The sequence below is a fragment of the Ostrinia furnacalis genome, unplaced genomic scaffold (genome assembly GCF_004193835.3).
Source record: "Ostrinia furnacalis isolate ACB-3 unplaced genomic scaffold, ASM419383v2 OfSCF2585, whole genome shotgun sequence".
Lineage (NCBI taxonomy): Eukaryota > Metazoa > Arthropoda > Insecta > Lepidoptera > Crambidae > Ostrinia > Ostrinia furnacalis.
Window position 1 is genome coordinate 13,023 of NW_021132824.1, and position 24,420 is coordinate 37,442.

General features: G+C 37.6%; 3 protein-coding genes and 1 long non-coding RNA gene across 4 annotated transcripts in view; 1 reads left to right on the forward strand and 3 right to left on the reverse strand.

Annotated features, from left to right (window-relative positions):
- Positions 1–2,567: 2,567 nt before the first annotated feature.
- On the reverse strand, positions 2,568–9,941 carry LOC114355951 (uncharacterized; the record flags this gene model as incomplete). The annotated part of the gene is made up of 6 exons (XM_028309003.1): positions 9,787–9,941; positions 9,264–9,416; positions 8,396–8,827; positions 7,055–7,601; positions 5,828–5,984; positions 2,568–2,611 (listed from the first exon to the last, which is right to left on the reverse strand). Coding segments are annotated over exons 1-6 (1,432 nt in total), but the record flags the coding sequence as incomplete, so codon positions are not given.
- Positions 9,942–10,854: 913 nt separating this feature from the next.
- On the reverse strand, positions 10,855–19,450 carry LOC114355946 (trichohyalin). Its single transcript, XM_028308998.1, has 9 exons — positions 19,361–19,450; positions 18,658–18,915; positions 18,037–18,187; positions 16,149–16,332; positions 15,036–15,214; positions 14,437–14,613; positions 13,111–13,323; positions 11,030–11,139; positions 10,855–10,954 (listed from the first exon to the last, which is right to left on the reverse strand). Exons 2-9 carry the CDS (start codon positions 18,768–18,770, stop codon positions 10,855–10,857), a joined length of 1,227 nt encoding a protein of 408 aa, XP_028164799.1. The 5' UTR covers positions 18,771–18,915; positions 19,361–19,450.
- LOC114355947 (uncharacterized) lies at positions 11,474–12,714 on the forward strand. Its single transcript, XR_003656147.1, has 2 exons — positions 11,474–11,859; positions 11,964–12,714. It is a non-coding gene; the product is annotated as an uncharacterized LOC114355947 (long non-coding RNA).
- Positions 19,451–22,700: 3,250 nt separating the features above from the next.
- Positions 22,701–24,420, reverse strand: part of LOC114355948 (uncharacterized) — a 5,523-nt gene continuing 3,803 nt past the window's right edge. Inside the window, exon 2 of the mRNA XM_028308999.1 lies at positions 22,701–22,782. The gene's annotated coding sequence lies outside the window, so the exon portion shown is untranslated. The remainder of the gene's footprint in view (positions 22,783–24,420) is intronic.

Genomic DNA, 24,420 nt, shown 5'->3' on the forward strand with positions numbered 1-24,420 from the left:
AGGTATGCATGCGATTTCGCATTTCTACCGCTAAAATAATGAGGTGGTTTCATTATTAATAGGTACATAAAAACTGTGAAATTCAGAGACTATCGAGTCAAATTTTAGTATCCCACAAAACGCTTTTAATGTATGCTCCACGTACCAGCTAAAAGTGCACTGAAAATGTCACCCACAGACCGTTAGCAGGTCTCAGAATATAAAAGTCTTGAAAGAAATAATTGTGATTTCACCGCAAGTCGGGGACCTGATTTATTAGAAGTTTGAAGGAAAATAGGTAGTAAGTTGTGATGACTAGGCAAAATAAATGTAGATTCATAGAGTCAATACTCATTTATTTCTTTCATAATCTAGAGCGGCCAGGTCATCGGACTGCAATTATTATTTTCTTTTCGAAGTAATTAGAGAAAATGATTTATATTTTCTTTTTGTCCAGTATTATTGTAGTGTCATTGGACAAAGTTATTACTTGAATAATTAAGCAATATTGTTTTTGTAGTCGAGTTATAAAATGCTTTTATTACGAGCCCCTATAAGACAAGCTCCGCTACCACGATATTGTCTTATTTGTTTTACGACAGATCTGCCAATGAAGAGATGCAAGCAACATCACGTCTAATAACACAAAATGTTATACAGGGTGTTGATTTCAATCCTCGCCATATTTAGGAAGTTGATTAAGTAGCTTATTCTGATCACGAATCAATAAAAAAAATTACTTCGCAAACATTTAAAACGAACTTTAACTTTAGGTAGTCATAGAAAAATACCTTTTACACTACCTACTCGTACTTTATTTACGTGGCTTCCTTCAGTAGGTTATCCGATATGATAAGCGAGCGATCCGCGTAGCTCGATGGGTGCCGCAGTGTAAACTATTGCAATATTGCGAGCCACAGTACAGTTGATTTCGCACGGAAAATATTCGCTAAAAGTTCCACTTTCGTTTGTAATTTTTTTTGGTGGATAATGCGTTTATATGACTCATAACAGATCACCTAAATAAATAATAATATGGCGAGGATTGAAATCAACACCCTGTAGACGGATATGAAATACAACCTGTCTAACTGGTGAGCTATAAACATGTTTGTCTTTTCAATGAATGGGACCTTGGGCGGGGCACATCGGGGGCAATAAATATGCCGTGTTATTTTATGCCCCGGCTTGCTTCTTACACGCGAGTGTGCCAAATACTGCAGTTAGGTTTCGAATTGGGACTTTGGGTGGTGTCTTGCTTATAAGCGTAAGATTGAGCTGGGAGCGGGTTCATTCCGCTTCGTTCCTCTAGCTAGACTTGTTAATTGCTTGTGATTTGATAGTTAAAAATTAAATTGCCTGACATCTTCTTCATGACAATATTTTAATGGATTGCCTTCCGAGTGCGATACAAAAAAAGATGTAGAGAATCACAGGCACATCTCTTTTTAGTTTAGACACGACATTTCTTAATAGCAATAGAATGCGAAAGCTTAAAATGTTATAAAAAGAATCTTACAGAATACTTACAGCATAATGGCATATTTCTAAGTAGGTGGGTGTGCCATATTTCTTTACAACGCGGCCCACGCGGGCTTATATTCAAGAGCAATTGAACTACATTTTATGGTTTTATTTCTATTCATATCTAGCCTCTTTAATTTCAGTGACATTTTTATTAAAAAGCATTGAGCTGTCTGTATGGTTTCTTATCGCTGTCGCTTATGGCTTGCCCCACCGTCAGCGAGCCGCCTCTTACCGCAGCCCGCTGTTCTTTTTCTCTTACCCCGTGACCCTGCCAAGCGGCCTCAGTGGCTCCACCTCGTGCCAGAACGAATGGAAATGGGGCGATACAGCCGTTTGGCTGCTCCATACATAATTTAAAATGGCGAATATTGCTGCGTAACGTGATGGTAGGCGATAAAACGCAAGACTGTAAGTGGATAATGGGCCTCTGAGGATGACTTGTTCTTTGATAAAAAACTAAAAATAGCAATTCTCTGGCTCGCGCTGTCTGTTTGAAATAATGTTGCACACTTTTTAATTTTTGCCAAGTGAAACTTTTCTCTTAATCTCAACTCTACGATACAACGAAACTTGTTTAAAATTCAATGTTGGGCTGTTTTGTTTAGCTATGAGGATATTATTCCTAACCATGAAGTGTTTACCTACATCTTACCTACCCAGTAAATATAATAATTATTATAAAAATCTTGTACCTACTTGTATATGTAAAAATTGATTGCATTTTTCAAATGCATTTAAAAAATCTCTCTGATTGTCAAAATACTTCATGATATCTATATGTCGGCGCGCGGGGCGCAATAAATTAAATAACTTAATGTTATAGTTCTCACAACACTTTGGATGTGTTAGCTAATTTATTGCTATGGAATTTTAAGNTCTAAACCGCGTAAGATAGATGAAGGGGGTAAAACGGGATCCACGCGTACGAAGTCGCGGGCGGCCGCTAGTAATAAGTATAGAAGTTTAGATTACATGCTGTATAAAGTTTTATTTACTTGCTGACGATAAAGTTTTAGAATCAGTTCCTATTAAAAAGAAAGAGAAAGCGAGTGGTGACTTACAAGATGCATTGTAATCGGGACCAAGCGAGGAGGTGTGCGCCACTCTGTAAGCGCGTGCAAGCGGTAAGCGATATTGAAGCTTACTCATATGTAATGAAGGGTTAAAATGGAAAAAATACAAAAAAATTCTGAAAATAATTATGAACACACACCATGCGATGCTGTAGATAAGGGGTGGCCAACCGGTCGATCGCGACTATTTTATTTATTTTATTATTTATTATTCATTATTGAGCAATTACATATTTGATTTAAATAGTGTCTTAAATCCTCTTTAGGTTTGTCTAGACACTATTTAATTGTTCTCTATACAAATAAAAACAAACGTTTTAGTATAAGCATTCACAACACTTTCAGAAACATAGGCATACAAAATATTATTTCAGCGAGTGCGCACTACGTTGACGAAAGTCAAGGCAAAAATTACTACATGAATGTGTACTAAACTATGCTGTTTCATTATTTCAAGAAGTAATGTAAGTGATAGATCACCCAGGGTTTCGTTAGTAAACAGTAGATTTTATGTCTAACAAAGTTGGCCACCCCTGCTGTAGATTGTTAAGCACAGTCAGCGTCAAACAGTTCGTGACACTTAAAGTAGCAAGTTCCAAACACGTCTTTGTTACATTGGAATAAGGTTTTGTTATCAACTTTTTGGCTACTTTGGGTGTCACGAATTATTTGACGCTGACTGTACATAGTATGCAGAACTTTTAAATAGAAATGAGTAAAGGCTAATATGGGAAGTTTTAAAAGAAAAAAAGAGGTATTAAGAAGAAAATTAAAACGAAATTAGTCTATAAATAATAATAACAAAAGTTGCGTGCAGTATACGGATCTGGTATATGTAGTGGTGGCCGTTTGAAGCAGTGGCGATAGTATTGCAATATAACCACACTTTACGTTGTTCTATCGATAGGTAGTCAGGCTTGCAGCTGTCAACAGTTGGATTATCGACATCTTTAGTCACAAACTTATTATACAGGGTGACTGGAACTGAACCCGCCATAGCTAATACGCGTATAGAGGAGGTAATTATTGAACCTTACTTTCTACGACTAAAGTTTTATAGTTTAGGAGATAATATGTCAATTTTTATACTTTTTTCAGATTTTTCCGAAATTTGACCTAAAAACTGCTTAACTTTTTTTCTCACATTTTCTTCCATAAACTGAAATTCTGCAAAATTTCGGAAAATTGACATATCTCCTAAACTATAAAACTTTAGTCGTAGAAAGTAAGGTTCAATAATTAGCAAATGACCTCCTTCTATACGCGTATTAGCTATGGCGGGTTCAGTTCCAGTCACCCTGTATTATACTATAGATATTTCTATCGATAGTTAGACTATGGCTGGACTATCAATCAAGTCTAGTCACAAACGTATAAAACACAAAACTTACGCGGAAGCAATACGCATCTGGTAGTCGTGGCGGCCACTTACAGAAGTGTCGATAGTATGGTCTATTCCACTTTGATCACTTGGATTGGATTAAATCACCCAGATGATCATAGGCGACACTTTGGTGTTCTTTGATCACCAATGGATGAGGTGATCTCTAGGTGATACTGATGGTCGATGGAGGTGTTTAAATGTGTTTTATAAGTGTTAAAGTAACTTACGCATCTGGTGGCGGCGGCGGTGGGAACTATAGTCTGGTCCGTGAGCACGTAGAATTTTGTCCAATGACCCCAAGCTACCCATCCTTATCGCTCGCGCGTAATTATATTGCTGTCGCGACTGTGCGACAAGCGCCCGCAGTAAGTGTGCGAGCGCGATAGCAACATAATTACGCGCGAGCGATAAGGATGGGTAGCTTGGGGTCATTGGACGGGATTCTACGTGCTCACGGACCAGGCTTTATACGTCCCAATAACGATAGGTGGAGGTGTTTAAGTACGTTTTATAAGTGTTAAACAAACTTACGCGGAGGCTATAACAGGCGTGCTATACACGCATCTGGTGGCGGCAGCGGTGGGAACTAGAGGTGGGAGTATCGCTAGACTCAATCAATTCTAGTCCCTAAAGCCTTTACATTAAGGTGCAAACTTACGCGGAGGCTATAACAGGCGTGCTATACACGGTGTTGGCGGCGGTGGGAACTATAGTCTGGTCCGTGAGCACGTAGAATTTTGTCCAATGACCCCAAGCTATCCATCCTTATCGCTCGCGCGTAATTATATTGCTGTCGCGACTGTGCGACTGGCACCCGCAGTGAGTGTGCGAGCGCGATAGCAACATAATTACGCGCGAGCAACAAGGATGGGCAGCTTGGGATCATTGGACAAAATTCTACGTGCTCACGGACCAGATTATACACAGGAGTTGCAGCCGTGGGAATATCGCTAGAAAATCAACTCTAAGTCTCTAACGCCTTTACATTAAGGTGCAAACTTACGCGGAGGCTATAACAGGCGTGCTATACACGCATCTGGTGGAAGCCGCGGTGGCTACTTGTAGCAGCGGCTGGTGCACCAGGAAGCCGCGCTTGAAGTTGAACAGGCTCTCCAGTAAGTTGGTACTGTTGCGATACTACCACTTATCTACTATGAGGTCTCACAGTGCACGTGGACGCACAGGGTGACACACGAACCAATCAGAGAGCTCTATTCAACGCTATGCGTTCTATTTTCTGCTTTCTTCCGAGCGGGTGTTATAATCGAGGACCAAGGTCCAGTTGACACCATCTCGGTTTTCCTATACATAATTATTATACTTGGCAGGGTAAAAAACTCCGACACCGCGATCCAGGATTGTAGGCGCGGTGGAGTGTGCCGTAGTAAGTAGGAGTCAGCGCCATCTGTTGGTGTTGACTGTCACTAGATTGTAGTGGCGCGTCGTAGATACCACACCATCACTGGACTATCAATTGACTCTAGTCCCTAAAGCTTTTACATTAAGGTGCAAACTTACGCGAAGGCTATCAGGCGTGCTATACACGCATCTGGTGGCGGCAGCGGTGGGAACTATAGCCTGGTCCGTGAGCACGTAGAATTTTGTCCAATGACCCCAAGCTACCCATCCATATCGCTCGCGCGTAATTATATTGCTGTCGCGACTGTGCGACGCGCGCCCTCAGTGAGTGTGCGAGCGCGATAGCAACATAATTACGCGCGAGCAATAAGGATGGGCAGCTTGGGGTCATTGGACGGGATTCTACGTGCTCACAGACCAGACTATACACAGGTAGCAGCCGTGGGAATATCGCTAGAAAATCAACTCTAGTCTCTAACGCCTTTACATTAAGGTGCAAACTTACGCGGAGGCTATAACGGGCGTGCTATACACGCATCTGGTGGAAGCCGCGGTGGCTACTTGTAGAAGCGGCTGGTGGACTAGGAAGCCGCGCTTGAAGTTGTACAGGTTCTCCAGCAGATTGGTACTGTTGCGAGCCATGTACACTGGGTAGTTAAGGACTGAAAAATAAGTAGAATAATAATTATATTAATTACTAGCTGTGCCCGCGACCTCGTACGCGTGAAAACCCGTTTTCGCAATATTTTTCATTTTTGCTCTGCACCTATTACTCGTCATCATCATCATCATCATTTCAGCCACAGGACGTCCACTGCTGAACATAGGCCTCCCCCAATGACTTCCACATCGCACGGTTGGTAGCTATTACTCGTAGCGTGATGATATATAGCCTATAGCCTTCCTCAATAAATGGGCTGTCTAACACTGAAAGAATTTATCAAATGAGACCGGTAGTTCCTGAGATAAGCGCGTTCAAGTAAACAAACAAACAAACTCTTCAGCTCTATAATGTTAGTAATATAGATTGACGGGATTGCTACCATATCCCTTAATTTCGAGTCTCCTGGAGTCTCCAATATTTCGGCACTGTTGCAAACGCCATGATCACGGAGTAACTGTGATTGACACAGAGTGATCATGGCACTTGCAACAGTGCCATCCATACACTGGCAAATAAGTGCCTAATGTATCTTACAAACATAGCTACAAACTTGAAATTTTGGCAGGTAGGTTCGTTTTAGGGTGTAGACATCCGCTAAGAATGGATTTTACGAAACTCCACCCCTAAGAGGGTAAAACAGGGTCCACGCGTATGAAGACGACGCGGGCGCTAGTAATAATATTGTTGCATATTAAGCACTGTTCCATCCAGTCCCAAACAATGAGTAAGCAAAGTTTTTTTTCGGTTACCAGACTGATTTAAAGTCATAGCACACTTATCTACCCGGAAAGGAGTCAACACTGTATCGCCATTCGCTGCAAGGTGAAACGTTTACGTTACAGTGCGGATAAGTGTGCGTTGTAGTAGTTTCATATAAAGATACTTACTTACCGTCTCGAGTCGATACGATTACGATCCGTTTCCGGGTTGATAAGTGTGCTTCTTACAGAATGTGTGCTTTGTCCTATTCTAGAGAAACCACACAGCCAAATAATCACAAACATTACTGTAGTACTTATTATTATTCTGTGACATTACTTACAAAATTAAATAAAGAAAAATACTCACTCCTCTCAGACTCATCGCTGACTTGAACGTAGATCGGTTGAGTGAGATCTCTTCTCTGCACATCGTTAAACCTCGTAAACACTTCGTTAATGTTCGGTAACTTCTCTTTGCATCTCTCTTCCCTCACACTTGGCCTCTGAGACCTGACTTGCTCCGCCCGAATCTTCTTATGGTAGTACACCGAATCATCAATACACTGGTTCGGGTAACTCCTATCTGGCATTTCAAATTGAGTTCTCTGCCTCTGGTAATTCTGACTATAATCGGTTACACTCGACATGTTAGGGTATTCAAGACTTTGCGCTTGCTGGGAATCAACGTTTGAGTTGATTAAGTCTTGAACAGTGACTTCTAAGTTTCTTGGTTGTTCGTTGCAGGACTTTTGTACGAGTGCGTTGATGCGGGAGACTGTGCCGTCACTTCTGCGGAAGCCGACGCTTTGGATGTACTCGTAGTTGACTTTTGAAGTGTCTTTCGTTACTTTTGCGGTGATCGGGTATATACCGCTTAATACTCGCTGACGACGGGCCGGGAGAGGGCATGAATTCTAGAAATAAAACGATAATGTACTTGTAAATTAACAATATTGCGCGCAACTAGCTATATTTACTTTATTTTGTACTAGCTTCCCGCCCGCGGCTTCGCCCGCGTGAACTACATTTTTTTCCAAAATAAAATGTAGCCTATACTCGTGGATAATGTAGCTTTCGAATGGTGAAAGATTTTTTAAAAACGGTCCAGTAGTTTTTGAGTCTATTCATTACAACCAAACAAACAAAGTTTTCCTCTTTATATTAGTGTAGATTTATTTTATCAATAGTGTAATTTTGCTGTGGATTGATAAATTAGTTTTGTATAGTCAATAGCACATCAGACTACAATTTTTTAAATAGATCTTATTAAGACTACATAAAATGACATGGTATTTAGCTTGTTGAGATTTTCACTTTTTAACAGAACACAACCCTGGAAAATGGAAACTGTAATAATATATCGGATCATATAAAAATTCTCATTAAAAGCCTTATACAGAAGCTCAAAGTTGCACAGCGTGCTATGGAGAGGGCTATGATGTTTCTTTACGAGATCGAATCAGAAATGAGGAGATCCGTAAACGAACTAAAATCGATAACATAGCCCAACGTATTAGCAAGCTAAAGTGGCAATGGGCAGGGCACGCGTACCGGAAAACGCAGCGTTTGACGTCCACCCATAAGATGGACCGACGACATCATAAAGGTAGCAGGAAAGCATTGGGGAGGCCTATGTTCGGCAGTGGACGTCCTATGGCTGAGATGATGACGATATAAAAATAATAGCAAAGTAAATAGTTTATCTTACCATCCTAGCCATTGGAAGCAATTGCCCTCTCAGTCGTTCCACCAAACTGGCACTACGGCTTTGCATCTGCGGCCTCTGCTTTTTCACCAAACATTTAGCTATTGCACTCGCTCTCGGATACACTTTGTGTGCACCAATTATATCCATTCTTGCTTCATTCAAACTAGTTGGGTTCTCCTCTTTGAAGACGTTTAGAATGGAATTCTGATTCTTAGGTTTTAGACTGAAGCTGCGGAGAACTCTGTCACTCGTTGTTGGTACCGGTGACGGATAAGTTTTCTTGATGTACGTAGATCTGATCATGCTCTGTCGTGGATATTTCACGATAGTGTGGCGCACTTCAGAGCAAGGGACTATGATGTGGCCCGGGCGTTTTGGAGTGTGGCTGATTGGCGGAGACTGGGAGTTGCTGGTCGATGATATTTCTGATAACTGGAATTTAGCAGTTGCGAATTTATAACAAATTAAATAATAAAATATGATACAATTTTAAGATTTTTTTATTATCAATTCGCTATTGTACAGTTGACAGCACATCAGAATATACATTTTTATTGCAAAGTAGCCTGTATTACTAAAAAATTAGTAGTAGATATGTAGTTTAAGTGGTAGTTACTAAAATTAATTTATTTAAGCTACTTCCTTCTGGAGAAATACTAGCAGTTCTCAAATTGCAAGAGAAGAAACTAATTATAATTATGATTTCTAGATTCAGAGTTTTTTTTTAATCTCCAGCTGAAATTACCGGAATTCGGTTTTAGCAACTAGGAGATGAGTAGGTAACATATCAGGCAATAAAAAAATGATGGTACTACCACAAAGTCTATGTGACTTAGTATTAATTTTAGACGACATATTTTCCACCTACTTGCAAGTTTGTTTTCTTCGTCCCTTTCTTGGGTACCCGTTTACGCACTTGCGCCTGTTGTTTCCTTTCCAGCTTCACTCTCTCTACTATGGCTTCCACTTCAGTTGGAGTACTGTACTTCTTGGCATGGATTAGTTGGATTAGGTATATTTTCTGAAAAATTTAAGATTTATAGATTTGTTCAGATAATTATTCATCCACCATCATCATAAATTTAATGTGCAAAATGTGTTATCAAAGACGATGTTATTTTCATGATTTTGTAGCGAATCAGCGTCTGAGATGACCGAGTACAAAAGAAAACTTATGAGTATCAATTATCTACACTGATAGGTCCATGAACTGAGATATTGGTTTACAAAAACTTTTTGAGGCATGTAGAAATAATGAAAATTATATTTTTGTATCTTAATCATGTTGCTATAACTACAATGTTACTTTTGTATTTCTTTAAATTCAAAAAAGCTAAATTCAGTAAAGTTTTCATCAATACTTAGTACCACCTACTAAGTTTCTCACTTACCTTAACATTAGAAGGCAATCCAAGAGATTTAGCTAGTTGCTGAAGATCTCTGTATGTTCGGCCTCGTAAATCATCCATGGAAAACGATAAATCGGTCATATTTGTAAACTTTTCCAACGGCGACAAATTGGAAGCACGTGCATCTGACAAGTTACCTACGAAAGAGAGTGGTAATCACGATTTATTAGTAAAAACTTGATACTGTATACCCTCATTAATAAAAACAAATGATAATCATGTTAAACTACCGCAAATTCTCGATTTTCTTTTATTAAAATTTACCCAAAGTCGTTCAATTCAATTGTTTTCATTGTGCGATTGAATTTGAAAAACTTTTAAATAACGTTCCGTTTCCGACAAAACTCATAATGGTCTTTTAGAAATAAAACATTTCAACTACATAATAATAGCTTGCGACTCCAAATCTAATTAAAATTAATATTTTTACACTGAAATTTTCCATTTATTATTTCATTTTTGTTTTTTTTTAAGTTAAATGAAAGAAAATGCGTTTTATGAATATTGTTGAAGAATGTAAGTTGAGTGAATAGGAACGTGTTTGCATAGTGACCTACTTTTACAATAGATGGCGCTGTTAGCTAGGTATGATCGTTTAGCTTTGCAACTAGATGGCGCTGTTAACTAGGTATGTTGTTTGTTTTTCTTTGGAACTAGATGGCGCTGTTAATTAGATGTTGTTTTGCCGTGCAACTAGATGGCGCTGTTAGCTAGGTATGTTGTTTGTTTTGCTTTGGAACTAGATGGCGCTGTTAATTAGATGTTGTTTTGCCGTGCAACTAGATGGCACTGTTAACTAGGTATGTTGTTTGTTTTGCTTTGGAACTAGATGGCACTGTTAACTAGGTATGTTTGTTTTGCTTTGCAATTAGATGGCGCTGTTCATAGGTATATTTAATTTACTTTGCAACTAGATGGCGCTGTTCGCCGGTATCTTTATTTTTCTTAGCAACTAGATGGCAGCAGTGGTATTGCTGGTATAACTGCTTAGAATGAAAAACCGTAACCTGGTTTTTCATTTAAATAAAAAATAAATTGTTATATTCTTATTCATTTATTGTATTTTATTCCTATGATGGGCAATTGGACAGTAGGTTTTCTTCCATCCTCTTTTTCTATGAGCTTCTTGAATGGGTGGACAGGATTGGTACTGAAAACAATGTAAAAACAATTTATAGAACAGTTACGGATTTATGTAATTTGGATAAAAAGTAGGACTAAATACCTTTTTCTAGCTGAAGATTGTCTGTATCTGCTCTGCATCATGTCGTGAAACATTTCAGACTTTCGTGAAAACGGCCAGTCTTTTTGCTCCGTTGATATTAAATCGGTTTCCTGTAAAAAAAATAGTAGGTGTATTTACTTAGGGAGGTACCTTATTATTGCCTTTTTTCACGTAAGGTCACAAAATAGGACTAACGTTTTGTAACACATTTAAGTAGGCCTAGTCATAGTGTAGACTTATACATAGCGTACCTAGTCGAAGTTTTGGCGCCATACTTTCGGATAAGTACACACTAGCTTTTCAAAGTCATTTTTGAATATATTAAGTGTAAGTATTTGAATCTATTAAGCGTTATTTATTTAACTATCTACTGTTTATACTATATGGTAGTACCTGCTTAATTGTGTCGCTTAACTTCAAACTCGGATAAATCCAACTCTAAGATTTTTTGAGATTTTGGTGTCAAATCAAAGAGAAAAAAAATATGTTTTAAACATTTTTATCAGTCGTGTATAAATCAGCGTGGTTCTTGAGAAATAAGCCCTTAAAGTTGTAATATTTTATCTAAGAGAGATAGATCCATGAGACATTTTTTTTCAAACGTAGCTAAGTCCATGAGAGCCAATCAGGTAATTGCGTTTCTTCAACATGGCCGCCAGTTGACGAAAACTCAGCGACCAGTGGCACCATGCGCTCCCGCTTTTTATTGTTTATTTCGATATTCAGACAGTTCTCATGGATAATTATATTAAAATTGTGTCACCAACTAAATCCCGCAAGCGGCTTAATATAAAAGTTCGCCTTAGGAAAGAGGAAAAAGCGAAAACTCGGTAAATTTGAAATACCTATCCCTGTGCGTCGTTTGGAATTTAGTGTTGGCACTAGTGTTGTGTTAACCATTTTCGATTATTATTTTGTCCTTCTATTGTTACAGAATATTTTGGACATAAGTATGTTTATGATATACCTAATATTGAGTACATTTCTTTCTCCGATCAATTTTGTGTAGGTATGTTCATGTAAGTTTTAGAATATAAGAATGCTTTGTGGAGTTGGGTCGTCTGGATATGTTTTGCAGTTTTTTGCTAAATATAATAAATTTGTAAATGTAATTATGTGAAATAAAATATTGATCTATTTAAATGATTTATAATAAACTAACATTTTTTTTTCCTTTAAGTTAGGGGCTGGAAACGCACTTTAGCCAATTGGGCATAATGGTCATTGTTGGTGGAATTGAAATATGTATTATAAAAAATGCTTAATATTGAAAATGTGATAGGGCGACCAATTCACGAAGAAGAAATTGAAGAAGATGACTGAAGAAATATTGAATTTTGTTTAAAATAATTAAATTGGGTACTTTCTTTTTTTATAAAATAATAACTAGATTTTCTTATTTTGTTTTATTGTTCTATTCAGTTTGCTGCTACAAATTTGACTGTCGATGGTATACCGCGATTTCGTCACTACCACATCCCTAGCTCTAATCGTGTTTTTTCATAACTAGATAAATCCGAATCTATTAAATCAAAACTCTATAAATCCTCATTGCGTTTTTTCAAAGTTGGATAAATTGCATTCCATTATATCAAATGAAGGTAAATCCAAACTAAATATTAAATTTTTGAGAGAATGCGTGATTTAAATACTGAAATGAATAAACAGGATCATTTTCTTCAATAGTAGTGCCATAATAAAAAAAGACTGCCTTTTAATTCATTAAAATAAGACTTTAAACACTTTTTATTAAATATCTCCGAACAGGGTAGAGTGGATTTATCCGAGTTTGAAGTTATGCGACACAATTATGAACTTACTTACCTACTTACTTACATAGTTCAGTGTGCCTACCATGAGTTTACGTTAGGTGAGCTCGCTAGCGAATACGTCAAAAAGTTCTATGAAGATTTTATTTCTTAAAAGTAGCCGCTAGGGGCGCTGCACAATATGTCATACATTTAAATGTCATTTTTTTACGCAGTCGCTAGCGAGAACACCTAACGTAAACTCATGGTAGGCACACTGAACCTACTTAAAGTCACGCCCATAATGTTATTTATTGACAAACATAAACTAACCAAATCTTTCTGATTCTGCCTAATCTGGTTCTTCAAAGTGTTCCTGAATTCGATCTGCTTCCTCAACTCCTCATTGGCACTCTCCATCTTCCTCTGAAGTTCCTCATGAGCAGTTCTTGACACGCGCTGCATGCGTTCTGACCGTTCTAACCTGGTCTTTTCTATGTCTTCTTTTAGGTTTTGGAGGTGCTTCTGGTATTCTTGTATGGCTTTCTAAAAGAAAATTAGTATTAGCAACATGGACAGCAAGATGATTCGTATTGTAAAACTCGAGACTATGTTCGGTAATTTACAGACGATAGCACTTCAAGCTAAGGCCATCTATGTACCTAGTTTTAAAGGAATAGCTGCAATTTTTTGTTACAAAATGTTGATTTATTGTACCTACCTAGACCAGATAGCCTGTAAATAGCTAGTATTATTTTTGATTTTGTAAGAAATCATTGAGAATTAAGTAGTTATTTTATCTTAATTAAACTCAAAATTAGTACCTATTTCTTTCAATATTAGTGCCTAAGCTTTTGATTGGTCCAAATTATGGGAATTTATCCCATAATTTGGACCATATTCACAAGATAGAATCTACTCTTTCGAGGTTTAATTAATATTTCAGCGACGTTTTAATATGGCTCTACTCGAAACCTGAGTAGCGGTGGAATTTTCAAAATCGTCTACTGAGAATAAGTAATTAAATAGATTTTCGAGAATTTATAAGAAGCCACAAACCTCTGTAATTCTACTTAAGAGAGGTCGTTAAATGGTTGTCTGTGTAAGTACAGTTGAGTTAACAATATCGGGATACATTATGGCAAAGATAAAGCCTGGTCCGTGAGCACGTAGAATCCCGTCCAATGACCCCTTCGTCGCGTCCTTATCGCTCGCACGTAATTATGTTGCTGTCGCGCTCGCACACTCACTACGGGCGCGCGTCGCACAGTCGCGACAGCAATATAATTACGCGCGAGCGATAAGGATGGGTAGCTTGGGGTCATTGGACGGGATTCTATGTGCTCACGGACCAGGCTTTACCTACAATAATAATAAAATTGTATTAGGTACCTACACATCAGACCATAATTCATTTCAGCTAAATCACGTCCACTGCTGGACAAAGGCCTCCCCCAAGGACTCCCACAACGACCTGTCCTGCACTACCCGCATCCACGTGCTTCCCGCGACGATTTTCACCAGATCGTTGCTCTACCTAAGCTACCTCCAAACTTAAGTTACAGTGGCTGTTGGGATAGAAAAGTTCACGAGTTCTGCTAGTTGGACCGATTTTTCCCGTAGGTAGCAATATAAAAAACCTATAATACTGATTCTCACCTCTTTGCTAATTCTTCTCTCATTCTCCACATGCCTCAAGAACTCGTCGGTCTTGTTCTCTTCCTCCCGTTTCCATTCCTCAGCGATTTTCTCTGATTCTTCTTCTAGTTGCTCAGCGATTCTTCTTTCACGGTAGAAGGTTTCTGTGCCAAGTTCTTTTTCTAGTCTCATGCTGAGCTGAAATCAAATGAGAATATCAAGATTATTTACAGGTCATTCATTTCAAAGGCTTCTCCCAAGGACCTACTCGTACTACAATTTAAATATACCGTTTTGGTTTTGAAAGGATTTCCACAACTAACGGTTCTGCGGTGTTAGCATCCAGGTCCATTCCACCAAGACAGGAGGGACAATATGCGAATATCAGGCCTCCACAACCCGTCTGGCCATCATGGAGGGCCAAATCCATCGTTTGCTACTGGTAAGACTAATTTTAATAACCTGAAAATGAAATGATTTAAAACTGATGGGAACGGGATGCTGTAAAGGGTAGGGGGCTATCTGTTTCAACACAAACCTGTCTTTGTTTCCTTTTAGGACCTAATTTTGCCTATTTTTCGTAACTAAGAAGAAGAAAAACTTATTCCCCTCCAACTTACCACTTGATTTCTTCTCTTGATCCGTTCCTGCCTAAGCTGCTCCAGCGCCACCTGTATGGTGTGGTTGTCCAACTCCCACTCCCTCTGCTTATCCTCCCTAAGTCGAGCCAGCTTGAGGTCGTGACCCTCTATGAAGTTCTTTTTGTTCGTCTGCTGAAGGTCTTTCTTGCGCTTGATGGCTGGAAATGTGATTGAAAGAAGGTCTATTACGTTGAAAATTGTGGGAGCTTTAAGCTATGTAAGTTGTAATTGATGCTACTTAGTTTGTAACAAACATTTTAAGTTTCTGTTGACGACTGTACAAAAGTGTGGTAAAGAAACAATGGTGCCAGTTTAAAAGAAATAATAAAATAGATTCAAGAATATAAACTGTGCACGATACTTAGGCAGATATAGAAATTTTAACCACCTGCTGATTCCCATCGCGTAAATAAAATAAGAAGAAAAATACAATAAGATTGTTCAATATAACTTATCATTTGAGTAAATTAAAATTTATTTTCTAATAAGGGTTGATTCGACCAAACAAGACTAATATTATTCTCAGAATAAATCGGCATTTTCGACATTTTGACATATTTCTCATACTGAAACTGAAATTGTCAATGTACCAGTTAAACCAGGAGTTATTCTCAGACAAAAGTTTGGTTGAATCGGTCCTAAAACGTGTAAAAATAAATACTTATCTAAGACAAAGTTTCGAGCTAAATCCTTTGGGGAATGACTGGCAAAAATGACACTATTGGTGTATCCTACCTTAACTTAAGGTAGGATACCTTAAGGTCCTTAAGGAGTTACAATATTGAGCTCCTTAAAGAAAAATGCTCAGCTCAGCTCTTAACTTAAGATTAATCATCATCATCATCCATACGTCCACTGCTGAACATAGGCCTCCCCCAACGCAGAACTGACGTCCGATGGGGCAGCAAGGTTCTGGAGTGGAGGCCACGTACCGGAAAACGCAGCGTGAGACTTTCACCCACGAGGTGGACCGACGACATCATAAAGGTAGCAGGAAGGCGCTGGACGCTACTAACCGGTCAACATGGAAATCATGGCCTATGTTCAGCAGTGGACGTCCTATGGCTGAAATGATGATGATTAACGTCCTACCATCATAATGATCCTGGTCCATCTTCTCTCTCATTCTTTCCAGCCGGCGGCGCTCTCTCTCCCTCTCCTCGCGAAGCGCCTGCCGTCTCTTTCTGTTCGCGCTCGCTATCTGCTCGTCGTACGCTCTCCTGCGGTCCAGCATTTCTTGGTGACGTCTATCTGCTTCTATTCTTTCATGTTCTTCCTTTAAATAAATAATTCAGATCAAGTAAACAAAGAGGCTTGCCACTGGACCAGGTGAGACGACCACGACCACTCTAAGAGTGTAGCAACGAAGAAGAAGAAACAAATTGCTAGGCGATTGCAACACAGCGAGCTGCGAATATAGAAGATCCAAGAGAGAAGAAGACCACCTCTTGTTCACACGACAGCACATCAGGCTACACATTTTTGTTGCAAACTCGCCCCTTACAAACTGCACAAGAACCCACAGTGGTTACCTTGACGTGCCGTCGTCTGTACACTATGAATGTCTCGTCTAGTCATACCTAATATACCTACATCTGTTGAAATGAAAAATACCTACAATTTAAAAGCTGATGACCTAAAGCTTTTCTTTAAAAAAGTCGTGGTATACTAAGTACTAGCTATTATTCTGTGGTATTACTATAACAATCTTCTCCCTCCAGTAATTTACTATAAACATTGTTCAGTCTGGAAATGTAAATTCAGTAAATATTGCGAACAATTAAATGCCTGCTGTTATTGTTCTGTTAATTTCAATGCATATTCCTGACAAAAGGAACAATGAGCTAATTATACTAAAGATAATGATCATGTAAATGAGGTATAATAACGGTGTAAGAACTGTGCCTTGCGGGACACCTAGAGGTGGTGTGGTAAGTGCTGACGTAATAGCAACCATTAAAGATGTAGTTTTCTTTCAAAGCAAAAAGCGAGGTCAACTTGTAGAATCTTACCATGCATTAAAATTACAAAGTTCCTATGACCATTTCTGCCTCTTTATGATCAGAGTAGTTCCACCACACCCAAATGTTACAATCTATGCCATGAGGTTGGTTTTATGAAACAAAACTGGATTGGAAGCTTGTGATTTGTAAAATTTACACTATTTAGCCAAATCCTAAAGTTTTACTCAAAAAAACACACGTGCGAGATGTTTAAAATCTTGCACATGGTTCCTAACCATTTCTGCGGTCAAATAGGAACTCGTTTGAAATAGAAATGGTTTGTTAGTCCAAGGTCTATGTCGTCTCAAGTGTATTCCAACGTATGTCCAAGCCCTTAATCAGGAAGTTTGGAAACCCTTGCGTGGGGCATTTCAGTAAATAAATACTAGTACGTGCCTCAGGGGTCACCTCGAAGAATGAAACGGGGATTTATTATACCCATAAAATTCGCCCCATGCACATAATTTAAGTGAAGTTTGTTAGGGTATAGCAGCGTGATACCATTTGCTAGTTGGTAAGTATAGCTGAGGATTGCACAAGAGATTGAAATTGATTGGAGGCATGAAAATCGCTAACAATCAATGTTGCATAGAATAATAATGATAAAATCAGTCAAATTTTCGCATAAACCTAAACCAAAACCCAACTCTCAGACAGTGCTTAACATACCTAGAGGGATTATTGGTTTAATTCTCTAAGGTGCACAACTATTGTAAAAATGGCGCTATTTTCGCTCTATGCAAACGCAGAGTAGAAACATATGATCAAGTATATCTATAACTAGGTATTTCTTAATAGGAGTAACTTTTGGCTTTGATATTGAGATTGTTAGGATGACTATTAAATATTGTATCCGTGCGGAATGCACTTGGAAATGTTAACAAAACAATAAGAGTAAAATACTGAAGTTGATGCTCTGACTAATTTACTAGTCAAGTTTCACTTTAGCTTGCAAGACATTACTGGCCAGGACTTACTTTCCTCCTAACATCATCCAACAACACCTGGTGCCACATGTACTCCCGGTCTTCTTCTTCCAGTTCCAACAACTTTTTCTCCATCATCTGTTGTTTCTGTACTTCTCTAAGCCGCTTTTCGTCCTCTCTTGTGCTCTGCATACCTTTTGCTCTGAAAATTAGTTTACACGATGTGTATTTAGTGAATACTCATAAAGCAGGAAGGCGCTAGATGCAGGCCGTTACTAACCGGTCATCGTGGAAAACATTGGGGAAGGCCTATTTTCAGCAGTGGACGTCCTATGGCTGAAATGATGATGATTATAATCAATTAGAGAATAGAAGCTGTGACACTTGTAAACCAGTGTCGGGACATGCGTGTTTCTCAATTTATACTCGGGGAACCAAATACCGGGAAATCTAAATTGCTAGCTTACGGAAACGAAAACAAAGCTTTTTGGTACGGAAGTACCTTTTGATGTCTGTGACTGTATTGTGTTAATGGTTCTTGTAGGTATGTAAAATAATTTTTTTCTTATTTTTATTATGAAATGCCTTGTGTCTGTTTTATATGCGTTATTTGATTATGTAGGTTCAGCTTTTGGTTTTCAGAGAAGAATTTTTTTTATTGAATTAACTTACATTTTTTCTCTTTCCAAAGCCTTCAAACACTCATTTATTTTCTTCTTCTCTAGATCTTCTTTATAATTCTTAGTTTTCTCCTTCTTCTCTGCACAATACCCGCATTCTTCCATCGCCTGTTTCGTTGCCAATTCCTGAATGAAGTGTTCTTCTTCTGCTTCCAGAAAGCGCTTCAGCTTTTCTCTCCTTTGTCAAAGTCTTATTTCTTCTTCTTTGAACTTCTCTCTCACTTTCTCTTCTGTTCTGTTGATTATTAGTCTGTAATACAAACCCTTTTAGTCTCACAATAAAAATAGCATTTAAAAGTTAAGTGCTGATTGGTTAAATAGCTTATGCCCGTATTCACAAACGATGCTTGCTTAAGTGAAGCAGTAAATCGAACGCACTGCGTTGCATAGACCTTGGGAATGGTTCGTGTGTGACACTGTGCATCCACGCGCACTGTGAGACCTCATAGTAATGTTCGTGAATTACGGGTGTTAGTTTCAATAAATTTGCGAGCACCCAATACAACAGATTGCGAAAGAAAACTATAAAAAATGCTGCTATTACTTTAAAACGATTTAAATGTAATTAACAAGACATTTTATAATTATTTAAGGTGTAAAAAGTATCAAAAAGCTTCCTTATATTTCCTCATTTTATTATCCACGTCTGAAAGACTGGTATTCAATAATTTATATCAATTAACAAAACAACATACTTCTGAATATGTATCCGGTCATAATCCACGACGTCCCCGAGTTTCTTCATTTCGTCCACGTCGACCGCCGCCTCCGTTTCTAATCTTTGCCTCTCCTAAAAACATTAATTAATTAGATTAAGTATTAAAACATACCTTTGATCCTTCATGTTTTGATATTTATAAAGAGATTTTTCGAATTTTATTCGTGAGTAACTTTTGGATGTATGTTTTAAATGTAGAGACGACTTCAAGCTTAAAATTGTAGAATTTTTTGTAGTTGTTTTTAAGTACGAGTTTTTAATATCGAATGTACCTACTACTACTATTTCTATTTATTTATATTAACCGGCAGACAGTGGTGACTGAGTTTGCTGCGGCGCTTCTTCTCAGCACTTGCCAAATGTTGGTCTCGAAGCGCTGGTAGGGTAAAAAGATTATGAGACATGTAGAGGCTCCTTAAGAGCAAAATGACGATTTGTAAGAACTATTTATTAGTCTAAACAAATAAAGAAATTTTGACTTTGACTTTGACTTTGAATAAAGTTGTGTAGTCTCATGTGCTGTCGACTGTACCTACCTATTCTAGACTTATTATAGGTTTGTCTCTCAACTTTCGTGAGTAGAAGTACACGTTTCAGACTAAAGTTTAAGTAACTATGTAATCATTTTTCATCATTTCAGTCACAGGACGTCCACTGCTGAACATAGGCCTCCCCCAATGATTTTTTTTTCTTATCTCTGACATGTGTTATGTGTACGCCAATATTATTATTATGTTTATGTATCTAGGTGTATGTATATGTATATTAATATGTATTCTTATGTTATTTATTTTATCTAATGCTATGTAAGTATAATTAATTAAACGTCATATTTATTACACCGCCTTAGTCTCTCTACTCGACCTGTGGTTGACTGGCAGATAATACCACCTGGCATTAAGTCCGCCACTGTACAAAAGTGTAAATAAAAACAATAAAAAAAAATTAAAAAAATGATTTCTACATCGCCCGGTTTGTAGCAGCCTGCATTCAGCGCCTTTATGAGATCATTGGTCCACGTTGTGGGTTGGTTGAAAATTTCAGTCGATTTTAGTAAAGAACCACTTTTTAAATGCAGTTTTGTGCATCTAAAATAATAACTTTTATAACATTTCCTTAATAAATCGTGCTCTTGAATCTGCGTAAATAGCTCTCTGTATTTGTATGTGTTTGGAAAAATGAGTTTTCAATAAATTATCCATACATTTTCATCGGAAAAGTTCTATAATATTACGTATAGACGTAGATCGGAGGTCAGGTAGGTACCTACATAAAATTCAACATAAAATTGCCAAATTAAACCCTCAACTGGTAGAATTTTCCTTTCCTCCCAAAACAATAACGTTTAGTATCTATTAGAGCGTTTAGCCTGTCTGCCTCCGATAGGGTTGCCAAGTCAAAAAACACAAAAGCCGGACAGGATTCTTATAGTCCATTCAGCGTAAGATGGTGATTATGACAGTTCTATTTAGTGAGGCGCTCCTTATAAACCTAATCGATATTTTTTAGAATCGAGAATATTTTCTATAGAAATCTAATCGCCCTTTATTTGTTTGATTTTTAATCTTGATCAAAATTATATCTATGAATTTGAACTATCTGGAAATGGAATAAACGTGAATATTCTTAGTGGTACAAAATAAATCACAAAGAATTAAATATATGCATTTTATTCAATAAAACATCAAAATAACAATAACAAACAATACGTGGAGAAATCGCATAAAACAAAACCGTCATCAAAGGCAAACGCACACGTACTGACTTAGCTTTGACCTGCCTGAGATAATAATCGTGATTCGATGGTAAGATGACTACCATGCCGATTACTGATTTATTGCGATTGTTTATGTCCCAAAAGTTCCGACTAACGCAGAAGCAATTCATTTAATATTTTTTCACAATTTTTTCTAAATAATAAACTAATAAATAATTAGAAATTCTTGTTTAGGTTAATTGAGAAAGATTAGTGATTGATATTTTGGAAGGATGAAAACACACAAAAGTAATTGATTTTTACAACTCAATATTTTTATTCGTAGAAAGTTAGAATCATAAAACGAAACGTTTTATCTGTCTAAATCACCATCATAAGTTGAATGAACTATAATCTGGACAGATAATATTTTACCCTAAAAGCCAGACATTCATGGGCGTACAGTTACTCGATGCCCTAAATGCTTATGGGTTAATCAAGCAATGCCTACATGGAACAATAGGTATTTATGTTAGCCAGTGCCTACTGCGTTATTCAAAAGTTAGCACATCAAAATCCTAAGGCTGGGTTGCACCATCTTACTTTAACTTTGACAAACGTCAAAAATCGTCAAACTCCATACAGAAACACCCGAATAAGGTTATAGTTACCGTTAAAGTAAGGTCATACAACACAGCCTTACAAAAGCCGGACAGACCGGACAGACCGGACAAGATTTCAGTCGGACACATATCTATGTAAAAATCCAAACATGTCCGGCCAAAGCCTGGTAACCCTACTCCGATAAAAACGTTGAGATATCGCCACAAACATCGCGAAGTTAATACAATATCTTGTACATTTTAATTGACGACGTTTCAATTTCCACAGCAGCCACTCGATTGTAGATTCTATTCGGTTCTAATAAGACTGAAGAGCTTTAAGTGTAAAGTAAATTAACAAACAGTTGATAAACCGTTCAATTAGTTCATTGTCATGTTTCGTGTTTGGCCCAAGGAACGTCAATTTTGGAAGGCATTTGAGGTCGTTGTGTTTTCATATTGGATTAAGTATGTCTCTAAGGCTTGAAATCTACTTATTATTGTATCAAATAATGTTCTATAATTATACAGGGTGTTAGGTAAATGGGTATATGAGCCCATGTTAACATGGGCATATCATCATTTAAATTTTTTTCTTTATTTTCATACAAGATATCTATATGTATGTCGGCGCGCGGGGCGCAATAAATTAAATAACTTAATGTTATAGTTCTCACAACACTTTCAATGTGTTAGCTAGTTTATTGCTATGGAATTTTAAGCAGCGCCAAAGCTCTTATGCCAGAGTTAAGTGCGCGCCTGGGAACGAAGGTGACATAAATCTCCATGTTGCCTGACGTAGTTGTGAACCCGTTCAAGTGCAGTATTGATGGATTAATAGCTTTACAAAAACTTCAGGTACAGAGCCCTGAAACGTGGAGATTCTGGGACTCAGTCTTAGAGTCATTGCACATTCGGGTTTTGGACGTGGTGGTGACTGGGCGTGGTTCACAAATTCGTCAATCGCTCCCAATCTATTTAATTTAGGCGTCTCTAGCTTTGGTAAAGTAATTCAGTAACTTTGATCTTTCTGTTAAATTTAACTGTGGACAATATTGATTAAATTACGAACCAGTCTTTACATTCTAGTCTATAGTAAAGTTAGTCGTTTATAATCAGTGATTATAATTAGTGTTAGTGTCCACTCGCACGTGTTCCCTATAGGCCCANAAGCTTATCAGGTATATGCACCCCCAAGGAGTAGCCTTGGCTCGGTGCATATCAACCAAAATCACCTACATGCAACCCCAGAGAGTGGCCCTGGCAGGGTACATGCAGTGATCGGTTCACATTTATTCAGTATAATAAACTCATTGAGTGGGTAGGAAAAGAAAAGATATCGGAAGCTTATATTAGGTTAGGTATATGTGTCACCGGAAAATAACAAGACTCGTAAGTTGATCAATTTTCTAGGTAGTTGATCAACTCTCGGAAAATAATAAACGGCAGTTGAAATGTACTATTTAACGCATTGAATTTCAGTTAATTGGTCAACTTACGGTACCTAGCCGTAATTTAATAATTAACTATATTGCTACAAGTAAAATCATCCACAAATGGGCCAATCGTTGCCCAGTGTACTATTTGACGGTACACTATTATCCGTCACTTAATACACTTTTCTCTGATTGGTCGACAGCATGAATTGTAAGCATTTAGCAAGTGTTTATTCATAGAGTTACAAACACCTAGATATGTTGTTTTAATATTTATATTTTAGAGATAGGAATATTAAAGTTCGTCTATGCTATATAGTTAAATAATAAATGAAAAATGTTTAAAAAAATATATTGGAGCTTTTATTATTGTAAGTTATATTAATAATACGTATTATAATCAGTTTAATCAGTCAGTACAGTCTGAATATCTAATATTAATCGTATTTGTATTTTACTTATTACTACATGTTAATGATTTATGGCATCTAGAGTTACACAAAACTTTGGCTTTTTTGCAATTACACCTGTTACTTACACATTGTTTATTTTTAAAGTCTTTGCAATTGCATTGTTTTATTCCTTGCCCACCGAATGACGAACATTTAGCTGCTATGGTTCTCAATGGCAATGTTATCTGTAAGAAAGAAAATGATTTCAAATGAAACAACAAACTCAAAAAGTCAGAGTTGAATTTTTGTCTTGAATTTCTGGTATTGAAAATAACTACTACATAATATTCTTACCTGTGGAATATCACCAGATATAACCGTATTTGGTGAAGAGAGGACAGCGTTTCTTGGAATCCAGTCACTAATAATTCCAAAAGGAGTGCCAACTCTGAACAGTTCATTTCTTTTTTCTAAAATTTTGCCTACTATATTTTTGCTGTCCAGAGGCCCCCTGTCTACTTTAGGCACTTCAACAAGCACTGTAGTTCCTATATCAATATCTTTAAAAGACAATGCCGGAAATTGGCGTCTTTTTTTTTTCGCGCGGCCATCGACCAAACTTTGTTTTTTGATTACAAAATAGTGTAATAAACCAAACTTACTATGACATGTATACCTCTAAACTCAGTCTGAACTGAGTTACGAGCATTAGAAGTTTGATGATTTTCATACTAGATTTGCTTTTTGCGCGCAAAGTTTTGTAAGAAATTGCAACAAAATAGTGAAATTGTATGTGTAAACAAACAATACCATCCATTGAAGGCTCCAGACATCAGTTTCAGTATGGAGCAGAATCAGCGCAATAAAAAAATAGCGCAATATTTTGTTGCAATTTCTTACAAAACTTGCGC